This window comes from Lygodium microphyllum, chromosome 5 (assembly GCF_053477565.2).
Source record: "Lygodium microphyllum isolate KBCC chromosome 5, Lygodium_microphyllum_v1.1.10, whole genome shotgun sequence".
In the NCBI taxonomy this organism is placed as follows: Eukaryota; Viridiplantae; Streptophyta; class Polypodiopsida; order Schizaeales; family Lygodiaceae; genus Lygodium; species Lygodium microphyllum.
In genome coordinates this window covers 27221130-27234481 of record NC_141139.1, presented here as the reverse complement: position 1 = coordinate 27234481, position 13352 = coordinate 27221130, and the positions used below count along the sequence as shown (strand labels likewise).

At 41.8% G+C, this 13352-nt stretch overlaps 1 protein-coding gene across 1 annotated transcript; it reads left to right on the top strand.

Annotated features, from left to right (window-relative positions):
• The first annotated feature begins 1862 nt into the window (after positions 1-1862).
• Positions 1863-6451, top strand: LOC148035636 (cytokinin dehydrogenase 5-like). Its single transcript, XM_087677628.1, has 5 exons — positions 1863-3765; positions 3995-4122; positions 4340-4630; positions 4880-5157; positions 5275-6451. The coding sequence occupies exons 1-5, from the start codon at positions 3120-3122 to the stop codon at positions 5765-5767; spliced, it is 1836 nt and encodes a 611-aa protein (XP_087533754.1). The 5' UTR covers positions 1863-3119; the 3' UTR covers positions 5768-6451.
• Positions 6452-13352: the final 6901 nt, after the last annotated feature.

Sequence of the window (13352 nt, the reverse complement as noted above, 5' to 3'; positions counted from 1 at the left end):
AGAGGGCGGCACCACACACGAGCGGTTCCCCGATCCGTCATCGTGGAAAATCTAACGTCTCGTATCGTACGAGATGTTTACCGTAGACGCAATGCTAACATAGAGCATACAAGGAACGAATTATTGCAGAAAAGGACGTAGCGAGCCCAACGAAGATGATGATTTCACAAAAAGATTTACTGGCGAGGGGAAGGGATACGGGTTACAGGAAAGCAAGCATACATTCTTGATATGGCGCGACGCCATACAAAAAAGCATTGCGGGATCTGGATTGTGGATGGATGGGAGAGAGAGAGAGAGACTGTCGGGATGCGTTGCTTGATGCATTACCAGATTTCGGCTCTCGTCACTCGAGATTTCCTGAATCCCCACCCGCGACACGGCTCCGTACTCTTCTTCCAATTGCAGCCCGCCACGCAAGGGGGCTGGGTCGTACCCTACTTGCTTTGACCACATCCTAGCTCCAGCCTCGCGCCGTCCACCAGCCCACGTGGCGGGGCGCCACTCGTAGCACCAAATGATGAGCTGGAGGTCCACCACCAATGTGGCCACTCCCCAATGTCTGCCATGGCACTGACGGAAAGGCTGACGTGGCGCCAAAGCGAGGGCCCTGATCCACGTTCAGTTATCATTGGTACATGCACGGAGACCCATGGACAGTGATCCAGTTCAGCGCGTGGTAATGTGAACACGCCGCTTCACGCTGCGCAAGCCCGAATGGCGGCCGCCTGCGTCACCGCGTATCTGCTCCCAAATCCTTTCTTCGCATACAAACACAAAGCACGCCTTTTCCGCCTCCATTCAAACAAAATATTTTGTTAATTGCAATTTTAATTCAAGGAAATTATTTTTCGCTTGTATTGTATGTGTGCCAGTGCCGGCGCGCAATCAGCCCAAGCCGGCACGAAAACGCCCTTTTTCTAATTGTATGGGACCCTTTGGGTTAGAAATTTCCGCGAGCACTTTATTTGAATTTAATTACGCTGAGGGTAGTTTTCTCTATTCTTTTCTATTTTGAATACGTCGTAGCTACTTTCAAATTAGCTCAAGATGCCACATTGCCAATAAAATAAGACTTTTGGAATCCTGGAAAAGTGGCGCTTTCAGTGCGGTGCACAACAAAAATATGTTTTACGATCAAGCCAGCCTAACATTTCACTCTTAATATAAAGAAGCCTGAAATTAAGGCGATCACTCCCGTAATTAAACCTGAGTTTAAAATTGAGCCACGCTGACATTTTGACTCGTATGCTTAGACATTAGGTTAAGATGTGCAAAGGCCGTGTATTCCACGTGCAATTGGGGGATTAAAGAAGCGTGTCGTTTTGGTTGCATACTTGCCTCGATTGCTCATGCTACAATTAGACGTAATCTGATAACGCCACGTTTTCTGTAATGATCGATTGCATTTTTAAATATATTTGGATGATGGTCGCGTGTGGCCGGTCCCTCTAGAGAGCAAAACAGTCTTCTCCTCAATGTTGCATATCACATATTCGGCTTCGCCGTGTTTAAATGATTGCTGGCAGGGGAGGCTGCAGAGAGAGAGGGATAGAGGGAAGGGGGGGGCGGGGGGAGTCGGGACTGTGTGGCTGCATGCTTCCTTCCGTAAAAAGATATGCATTTTTATAAATTAATAAATTCGAATACGCGAATAAGGTAAAAAAAGATATCACGTCTCGATCCAGTCACTCGTCCACACTACACAGTCCAGACTCCAGAGCACTTTGTATCGAAGTGGGTCTATAATGTAAGGGTTATTGCATAAGATCAAAAGGGGTATGCGTCCTTACACGGTACCGTCTCGATCGAGAGAGAGAGAGGGGGACTCGGGAGAGAGAGAGGGGGCGGGGCGGGGTTTGATGGACTCGTACCTCCATTCGTGACGTAGCTTCTTTGCGACGAGACCCTGCCAAACTGCCCCACGTGAATTGGTCTGTACGTGAGGACGGCATACTCGAGAGATTGACAAAGCAGAAGAGAGGAGGAGGCCAAGGCTTTTTGGGTACATAAAAAGAAACATGCACTCACACACAGCGACAATATATGAATGAGAGAGAGAGAGAGAGAGAGAGAGAGAGAGAGAGAGAGAGAGAGAGAGAGAGAGAGAAACAGTAACAAAACAAGCGTAGTACGCACTCTATATCATCACTAGTAAAAGATAGAGCCGCGATCTGCTATAATGCCAAATTTTGCGATCCGCGGGCGGATAAACGAATCGCCATGATGGCTGCGGGGGTTCAGGCTGTCCTAATACAACACGTTTCTTAATAAATCCCTTCTTACGGAACTGATTCCACCTTAATACGCTCCAACATTAAAAGGAGCTTCGCTTGTGATTGTTGTCTCTTCTATTGACATTTTGCAGTGACGTTACTGTTAATCTCCACTACATTAGTCCATTATTGTATTACTGTGCACACAATTTTGTTAATGATCTGTAGTTTGACGCTGATTTTCCTACATCGTAGCCGGCCCTGGATTTCCTTTTTCCTTTCTGACCCGCACGCAAACTCTTATTATACTTACACACACGTATTTACGTATCGAAGCACTGCAAGGTTCCGGCCTCTAGGACTAGGTAAAAGCTTTTTCACGAGATTGCAAGAACCACATCCTTCTATAAGGTAAAGGAGATCAAGAGTTGTTAGAGTATGCGTGATTCTCAATAAATTCCCAACAGTTTAACGAGAGAGAGAGAGAGAGAGAGAGAGAGAGAGAGAGGAGATACGTGCAAAGATCGAGGGAAGGCCATCTGTTGTACAAGGGAGGTTTCACCGGACTGTTCATTCGTTCAAATGTTTTTTCTTTTCCTTTCCTTTTTCTTTTCCCTGAAAAAGGTTCGTGGGTGGAGGGCCGCTCACTAATTTGGCTCATGTATAAATATGTGTGACTGCATCGCTAGGTGATGCTCCTCCAAAGTAGAACAAGCCCACCTGCTCCACACATGCGTCCTTGCCAAAGGCAAGACCCACAGCACAGTTTATACTGAGAGAGAGAGAGAGAGAGAGAGAGAGAGAGAGAGAGAGAGAGGGGTTTGTGTGTCTGTGTTTGTGTTTACTTCTATCCTCTCACAAGCCTTTTACTCAACACCTTTGAAACAATACTAATAATTAGCTATGGAAGAGCAGCCATGCCTCAAAGATGGTGGTTATTGGCCTGTCTTTCTTTCCCTAGTTCTCTTGTGCAGTCTAGCTGCCCCTCTTGCAGCTGCCGCTAAATTATGCTCCTATCAAGATGCAGACTGTGAGCTACTAGCCTCACTAGATCTTGAAGGATACCTTGAATTCAATAACCTGGACGATGCATGCAAAGACTTTGGAGGCATGCAAACCAATAGGCCTAAGGCAGTCTTGTACCCATCCTCTGTGTATGACATCTCCACGCTTGTAAAAGCCATCTACCACATGGGGTCTGGATCTAACCTAACTGTGGCCGCCAAAGGACATGCTCACTCAATCCATGGTCAAGCCCAAGCTAAGGGTGGGGTTGTTGTAGAAATGTCCTCCTTACGTGGAATACAAGTCCACAAAGACTACGATGATTCTACCTCTGAGCATAATTATACCTATGTGGATGTCCGAGGAGGGGAGCTTTGGATTGATGTTCTGCAGGCCACTCTGGAACATGGCCTAGCTCCCAAGTCCTGGACTGATTATCTATATCTTAGCGTCGGAGGCACCCTCTCTAATGCTGGTGTGAGTGGGCAGGCCTTCCTACATGGCCCCCAGATCAGCAACGTCTACGAGCTGGAGGTAGTTACAGGTATATTTTGTTGGAATTCATACTAGTAGAACTAATTTGTTCTGGAATGCGATCAACTCTTCACTTAAAATATTCTGATTATGGACTTTAATTTGTATTGGCTGAGACTGCTTTCACATTTTAAACTGCTTCAAATCTTTTGATAATGGGCCTTATATCGCTTAACACTGCTCGACGTACTGGTTGTTTTGATGGTGTGTTCTTAATTTCGATAATCGTCTGTATACAGGGAAAGGTGATATTGTGGTATGCTCTCGACACCACAACTCTGATTTGTTTTATGCGACCCTGGGAGGCCTAGGTCAGTTCGGGATTATAACCAGAGCTCGTGTGGCTCTCGAGAAAGCTCCAAGGAGGGTAGGTGGAAACGTAATTTAGTCTATACCATGGATATTCAAGCAATGCTATCACATTAATCTGCCTTCTTAGTAGTACCCGGGCTAGTTATGATTGCTACATGGTTGTCGTATAATTAATTCCTGCAAGTATCGTAGCTGATTGTTTTTGCAACAGTGTGTAAATATAATCCGCATCGGCAGTTAATTATATAAGGGCGATGTTGTATGTGTTCCAGGTTAAATGGATAAGGGCTCTTTACTCAGACGCAGAAACATTCATGCGAGACCAGGAGTACTTAATCTCTCAACCGCGTGGGCAGACCTTCGATTATATTGAAGGGTTCGTGGTAGCTAACACGGGTGACAGTCTTCTGGATAACTGGAGGTCATCTTTATTCAAGCCCAGATCATTATTGTCATCGAGCGAACTATCGAAGAAGATGAAGATGAGCGAGGATATTCTGTATTATCTGGAGGTGGCATTGAACTACGACGACTCAACAGAGGCATCTGAAGCTGTGGACGAGGTAGGCTCACGTTGGTAATCACGTGATTTACTAATATGTTTGAGTCGATGGCAATCACGTAATTTCTTCAGGTTTTCTCAACCCGGGTTAAAGCGATCAAATATTGTCCTATATGTGTGTATCCTAGCTCGTGAATTATTTGGATTGGCAAAGATTTTCTGGCTGGGGATTTAAAAAAGGGATCGAAAAAATATTAAAAATGGATTTCGATATTAACCTTTGTGTGTGTGTGTGTGTGTGTTTGTGCAGCGGGTGGCGGCCCTACTCTCGTCTCTGCGCTATATTCCTCTGTCAGAGTACATCAACGACATCTCTTACGTGGAATTCCTGAACCGGGTTCACACGGGCGAGCTGAAGCTTAGGGCAAAAGGCCTGTGGGACATACCGCACCCGTGGCTGAATCTGCTGGTGCCCAGGAGCAAGATGGCGGAGTTCGACGCAGGGGTATTCAAGGGCCTGCGGCAGCAGCTGGCGCGCAAGGGAGGGCCGGGGGGGCCGATCATTGTGTACCCCATGAACAGGAACAAGTAAGGGAAACCTCACGATACCATTAATTAGATTAGAGGAGTAATAAATAATTAGCACGATAACACTAAGCTGATATGCGTTAGTCCTGTATCATCATCATGTATGCATGCATGCAGGTGGGACGATCGCATGTCTGCGGCCATACCGGAGGAGGAAGTGTTCTATTTGGTGGCATTGCTAAGGTCGCCGACCACTGATCATGATCAGGCCTCTACGGCCGTCGCAGGAGGGTCGACAGGCCGGCCGTTTGCCATGCAGGAGCTGACGCGGCAGAATGAGGAGGTACTGGCCTTCTGCGAACGGTTGGGCTTGGGAGAAATCAAGCAGTACCTGCCCCGCATGTCCGGCGCCAGCCACCAATGGGAGCGCCATTTCGGGCCCCGCAAGTGGGCCCTCTTTCTGGGTCGCAAGGCCGCCTATGACCCCAGCGCCCTGCTCTCTCCTGGCCAGGACATCATCGTCCCCAGATCATTAATACATTCATCCAAAGCTGCCTCTGATTCCCATCATATTGACCACGATCAACATCATCATCTTGACCACCACGTCCTAACCCCCATCTTGATGCTCCCCATCTCTGACCAGCAGCAGCAGCTAGCGCAATCCTAATGCTTCTCCACCTCACGTCATCAACATCAGCTGCAGCACCATACGATAACATGATAACATATACAAATCACCTTGCTGTTATCCCTCGGCCCCCTATTCGTCTTGCTGCTGCAGCAAATTCAAGAATGCTACCATCGTTTCATCACGTAACAACAGCATAATATGCCTGTGCCATCATCCGTTCAAACTTCATCCTCAGCATATATTCCAACAAGCTCCAGTGTACTCAGCCACAGCAAAACCATGGTGCATGTTCAGGGTGGCAGAATACCGCAACCCAACAGATCACTGGCGACCCTTAAGCGCCTCCTTCGCTAATTTAATGGCTGTGAGAATCGTCCCCTCATTATGCAGCAGTAGTTAGGCTGCCATCAATTTTGTATCATTCCCTTAATCTTCATCCCCATATCCCTTTCGCAAGAAGACAAAAGTCTCCCAATTAGAGATGTAATTGCAAATGTCTGTTGAGAGATTACTTCAACTGCACCCTGTTGATTGCAAGGAGGAAAAGGGCACATGACGGAGGCACAGTACGCCCGATTCATTGTACAAAACAAGTACACTCCCCCTAAGCCAAATATACGGCTCCGCCCCTACTTAATTCTAGACCGTTTTCCGCTTTTTTAAAAACGTCCTTGGAGTCTTGTAACCGGCCAATTATTTACGAAACGAACTTCAAGATCAATGGCAAAGTTCCAAGTTCGTATGAGTTTTTTCTTTTTAAGCGAGATACGAATAAATAGATACAAATTCCTCGTTTTAAAGAGCAACTTCGAAGATATATATATATATATGCATCTGCGAATAAATCTCCCGATGTGGCGGCACATTGATGCGACATTTGTTGACCTAGCTTGCATGCAGGAGGGTCTTCCAAGTGGAAGGGGACAGAGGACGACCATAGATCACAAGCATGCTGCTCTTAGTACAAGCAGGCACTAAGAGCGAATGAGGTTGGCATAGCCGAGGTTGAGCGGTCTCTACTCCTCGACCAATCCAGGTGCAACGATGACTGTAGGGCCAAAGCTAACACAAGGGGGCGAAGGTACACAGAGAATTTGTGGCATTGCCACTTGGCACGATCAAGTAAAAGTACACTAATCTACTCACTTCTGTTGTGTGTATCTATTTTCTGGAGAGGCGTCTTATGGAGGAGTTCTCAAGATGGTTCAAGGCAACCTACCAGGGAAAAGCCTCCCTCCTCCAATTTTGATTTGTCACCAAGGGCTTTTACCTTGTCATTCTGTCAACCAAGACCAAACATGATTGGCTCTTCACATCTGCCAGGTACCGTGATTTGGTATACACCCTTCCTTGGTCTTCTTCATTTTCAGCTAATGGCATCTTGCTTCACAACTACCGAGTATGGTTTAGCTTTCAAGACCTTCTGCCATGACTAGATGGAGAAGTGGCCACCATTAGAGCAACTCAAGGGAAGGTTTTATACTCACCTACCATCTATAATTCTTGGGGTCTTCTCCGCAATGAGCATCGAATCTGCATACTACGGGATCATCGAAATGATCCCCCTGATTTCTTAAAGTTGCAGGACTCATCAGGAATGGAAATTATTCTTAGCATCAAGATTGCTCAGTTTCCTAAATCATGTTACCATTGTCATGGTAGCGAGCATTTTGCCAGTACGTCCTATCCACACAAGGCTACTGACGACTAAGAGAACTGATGAGGAAAAAGACTGCACGGAGGAGGAGATCAAAGCTGATAGCAACCAGGCATAGCTCTTTGGGGATACTAGGGTAGCAAACTTACGCAGGACAAAGGCAAGCTGCAAAAGGAGGACGACACTCACTACACCTCGCCGCCTTCCAACAAGTCCAATAGGGACAAACCTAGCAGCTTCCAAGAAATAGCCTCAAAGGAAAAACCAGAATGTTGCTATATAGAACAAATAAAATATTTCCTCGAAATTTTAAGGGAGGAAGAATGATGGTGGCAGGGACACTGGCAAGTTGTTGCTTAAGAAATACGCTCGTAATCCTCTCGTTGATCACAATTTCTATGCTCCTATTGGCGATCATGAAATTCTTGATGCCCCTGATCTCTTGTCCCGAGCAAAGTTTGGCTCAAATCTTCACAAACAAATATGTTATGGCATCATAAGCAGGCACAAGTCACATGCAATAGCCTTCTAAAAGGTGAAATTTGATGAAGAAGCGACCAACTTGCTCTCAATAGAGGGTTCTACTATTTTCCACGACCTTGATCGAAGCAAAGGCAACAAAGGCACAATCCTATAAGTTCAAAATTCCCTTAGGTATTTTGAACTTATAGGCCAACCTATGCTTGTCAGCACTCGGATGATGATACTACAGTAGTGGCACTTTTAAAGGTCTCGGGTGAATCCTTTCTAGGATTCAAAAGGCCCTCAGACCAACCTATGCTTGCCATTCGGGTGTTGATACTACAATAGTGGCACTTTTAGAGGTCTCGGGTGAATCCTTCCTAGTATTCTCGATATATACATCAAATATCTCTGCACAAAGTGCCAAACAATGGATTTAACTCAAGGATAGACAACAATCATAGGTTAGCATCATGGTCAATGAGATTGAAATATTACATTTTTTCAAGAGTCTGATTATTCTCATGGCCGACACTACATAGTGAAGGAGGAGATTGAGGCTTGAAACCTCCTAGAACGCTCATGTCAGCTTAGAGATATTGTAGCAATACTCTCGTATGGGAGAAGTAATATACCCTACACTTGGCACAATTGCCATCTGGGCAACACATTGTGTGCATGCAAACTTAACCACTTTTATTCCACCTAAGGGGCATCGTGGCTTTATGATAACATCACATATTATACCCTCAATGAGGTCTCTACTTCAAACCATATCATGAATCATGTGGTGGGAGACTTGCTTGAGCTGTGTCAAACACATACCATGCATATAAGAGGAAGCTCGCTCAAGCACATAAGGAGTGAGATGGAGGCCAAAATGTTTTCTTACTGGTTTTTTTTCTGTCTTTAACATATAATAAAATGTACATAAAGTATAGATAATATACAACATACAGGAAAGTGACGTACTAAGTCAAATAATACATAACTAACTATACTAATCGACTAGTGCTATAACTATGCCAATTGTTACAGGTAGGTGCAACAAACCAAATATAATAATTGATAAGTCAATGGCCATGCACGAGTCATAATGACCACCGACGTGCTAAGTGTAAACATGCAGATCCATCTAACCAAGTGGTCCATCATCAATGTCCGCATGTCTCAAGCTCAATTGTAACTCTGCACCTCCAAGTAAGCTTCGAAATTTTGAAGCTTCTCTACACCCAATGCCTTTGTAAAAATATCAACTATCGAATCCTATGTGCTATCATATACCAAGTTGATCTCACCTATAAGTACTATCTCTCTCAAAAAGTACTAATGTACCTCAATGTGTTTTTCCCTAGTATGGAACATTAGGTTCCCAACTAACTCTATGCTACTCATGTTGTCATAGTAAATGACAACTAGACCGTCTCTCTATACATTCAAATTACCCAATAACTTTTACAACCATACCACTCCACATGTTGCCATAGCATCTCTCTATTCATCCTCTATACTCGATAAAGCAGTTGTAGGTTACTTTTTGCTACTCCATGTAACTACTACACTACCAAGGGAAAATATGAATCCACTGATATCTCTTCTATCAGATATGCTACCAACCCCATCTGCATTTGTGTATCCAAACACATATATATCCTTACTTGTCCCATAAAAAATTCTATAATGTAAAGTGGACTTCATATACCTTAATGTGCATCTAATGCATCCAAATGAGACTTTCTAGGCATTTTTATAAATTGATTGACAAGGCCAATTGCATAACTCAAGTCTGGCCTTGTGATAGTTATGTAAATCAAACTCCTTACTATCCTCTTAAACATAGTAGGGTCTTTTATCTCATCCCCAACATTAGTACTCAACTTCACATTTTGCTCCAATGGCACTAAAAGAGGTTTACATGTTATCATACCATGCTTGGACAACATATCCAAGCCATATTGCCTTTGGAACAACCATATACCATCATCACATTTGATCACCTCAATACCAAGAAAGTGTTTACCATGCAAGAAGACATTCTTTACATCCATTTGCTGCACAATCTAACCTTTGGCTATTGCCAAAGCAATTACATATTTAGTTGTCATCCTAGCAACTAAACTAAATGTCTCTTCATAATCTATGCCATATGCTTGCGTGTAGTCTTTTGTAACCATCCTAGTCTTATTGTTGTTAATAGGACCATCTGCATTATGCTTAATTTTATAAACCCACTTACATCTAATAGCTTTTTTTCCCTTAAACAATGGTACTAGATCCAAGTCTTATTGGCCTCTAATGTGGGCTCAAAATAAGTGGGCTCAATATTCTCAACCACCTTTGCCATATAAGCATAATGGTGAGCTATATAATCTCTCCATAACTTTCAAAACCAAAATTTTTAATAGGGTATCTAACTCTACTAGACCTGTGGACCATTGGATCACTTAGTGGAGCCTTTACATCACCATGTGCTCTCTATACACCTCGTGTCCTGATTAAAGGAATACCAAAGTTATCATCCAAACTCTCCGAATCGCTAGAATCTCTATCAAATCCAAAGTGACTAGTAGATGCATCATTACCATCTGACACTTTATTCTTCCCTTTGTCTTTATGTACATCACTAGTAGATACACATGAAGATGTGGGACTACTCTTGTCTCTTAGACTAAGGGCTAACTCTAAACTCACATATGATAGGGTTATAACTGTGATACCATTTTTTACTTGAAGAGTATCCAATGAAAATACATTTTTCATTCTTTGTATCAAGCTTTCTTTGCATCACATCTAGTAGATTAACGTATGCAATAAAACCAAACACTTTTAAGTATAACACATTGAGCTTCTTGCTTGTAAAGCATTCTTCAGGAATCATTCTATGAACTATAGATGTGGGTGTTGTGTTCATAACATAGAGGGTAGTGTGAATACCTTCAAATTAAAAATATTTTAGCGATTTCCATTCAGCCCAATCAATACCCATGCAACTTTTACAATGTGTCTTTTTTCTTTTTTGCAACCCCATTTTGCCATAGGGTATACTTACAAGTAAACTATTTCTTTATTTCATGAGACCTCAAAAAGTCACTAAACTCATTAGAAATGTACTCTTTCCCTCCATCTAACCTCAACCATTTAACTTTCAAGCATGTTTCTATTTCAACAACAGCATTGAAAGTTTTAAAGTACTTAAACACATCACTCTTTTTCTTCATAAAATACATCCACACCTTTCTTAAACAATCATCAATAAACATAACAAAATATTTGCTACTGTCAAACAATATATTTTGTGTAGACTTCCAAACGTCTGTGCACACAACATCAAGTATATTCTTGCTCACATCTCTACCATGTAAAAAAGGTTATCTTGCTTTATTACTAATTTAACATGCTTCACACACTTTATAAACCTACAACTCTAAAACCTAGCAACCTTGTAACCAACCCTTTGGACTACATTAATTTTCACCTTTATACATTTGCATATCTAATACATTTGTGCCATATTTCAATGTCTACAACCACTCCTTTGCCTTTAATATACATAGCAGCATTCATAACAAGAAATGTCCAAAAGAGAATAATGTTTCAAGAAGAAAATGAGAATATATCTAAATTTGCTACCACGTTTTAGGAGAGATAAATAGAGGTTACATGGAGTATGGGGTAAACTCTAGTCATGTTCTTGAAAAATGATAAATTTGTTTCTTTGATCAGACATGAAATTAGAGAAAATATCCTAATAAAAGACCCTAACACATTTGATAATGCTGTGAAAATAGATCAGAAAAAGCAACGGAAGCTACAAATAAGGTTGGAATAGTAAAAAAATATTCATACACATATCATTCAAATGCCCAACATGATTGATACTACTACAAGAAATACATGACACCAAGCTATAAATCTTCCCATGGTGTTTGAAAGACATAAAAATGGTATACATTAAGATTATAGGAACATTGGTGATTATGTAATTTAAAAACTACAGGAACAATTCACAAATCTAAATTTAAACATGAGCATGCTATAAGGTAGGCATCCTTTGCTAGCAATTGGGTTTTAGAGGACCTCTAAATAATAGATGGAAGAACTTTGAATGCTTTAACTATAGCACAAGAGGACATATTGCCCCTAATTGTCCATATATCCAAGAAGGATAAGAGGGGAGATGTATGCCATGTCACAATAGAATGCTAGGCAAGATATCTATTAACTATAGTAGGAACATCTATAACTTAAACCTACTAGGAAACAATTGAAAAGAAGACTCCATGAAGGCCATCTAATATGAATCTAATTGAGACCAGCATGTTCAATGATGGAGCGGAGACACTACAGATATTCTAGCTAATAAGAGAGCCATATAGAGGGATATTGACATTAAAACTCAACAAATAGCAAGAATTAAGAAAGGAAAACACATTGCATATGAGCCAAAGACTAACAAAAAGGCTACGTAAAGAAGGAGAATTCAAATGGGGGATCTTTTCTTGGGATCTTTTCTTGGAAGCCAATCTGGTTTCCCACAATCTACTTAATAAGGATCTTAAAACTAAAAAGGTTGATATTACATATGGGCAACTACTATAAATGCATGTATTCTTGAGAAGACAATGGCATGGACTAGTTAGTATCATAAAAGGGAGAACCATAGCTAAGCATGTGGGTGCTGTATGTTTGTCATATGTAAAGAATATTATACTTATTATGGATGCAAGGATATATGGAAGAAAAGTTAGTTAAGTTTATGTGGATGGTGGTGCATAAGTTTGTGTAATCATTGAAGAGACAATGCTACAAATGCATCTTAAAATGACAAGGAAGTCAATGTTTAAGATCAAAGTGGCTAGCAACTCAAAGGTAAAATTGTTGGGAGTTATTGAAAATTTAGAGATTAATATTGGAGGGCAGAGGGCATGCTTAGACTTTCATGTTATGCCTATGAAGTTAGGGGTATATCCTCTCATTTTGGGGCCACCATAGTTCATTGGTATCTCGGGTAAGTTACTTATGAATATATGTGTGTATCATGTGGGTTAAAAATAAGGGATTTTTAAAATACCATTTTTATATATTTTTTACATACAAAAGGGTGTAATATAAAGGGATTATTTATATATTGAATAGAAAAGGGTTATGTTTTATTCCAAAAAATTTCACAAATAAGGATATTTATAAACAGGCCTTGAACACATATGATGTAGAGGATAAACATATAGTAACTTCCCCGAGATTGGTATGAGATCTAAACAGGATTGGTATAGAGGCCAATTGGAACTCTATTTGGACAAACCTACTCATAAGAGGGTAATTTTTTACATGAAGACAAGGTTTATCATTCAAAGTGGACATGAAAATCATATTGAAAGAGATGACATTGGTGATTCAAAAAGTTCTAGCATTGATGAAGAAGATAGAGAATGGGAAGCCACTTTACTTTTTAGAGACACTGAGCTTTCTGGGCTATCAACTCAGGGTCCAAAAGAAGAGAAG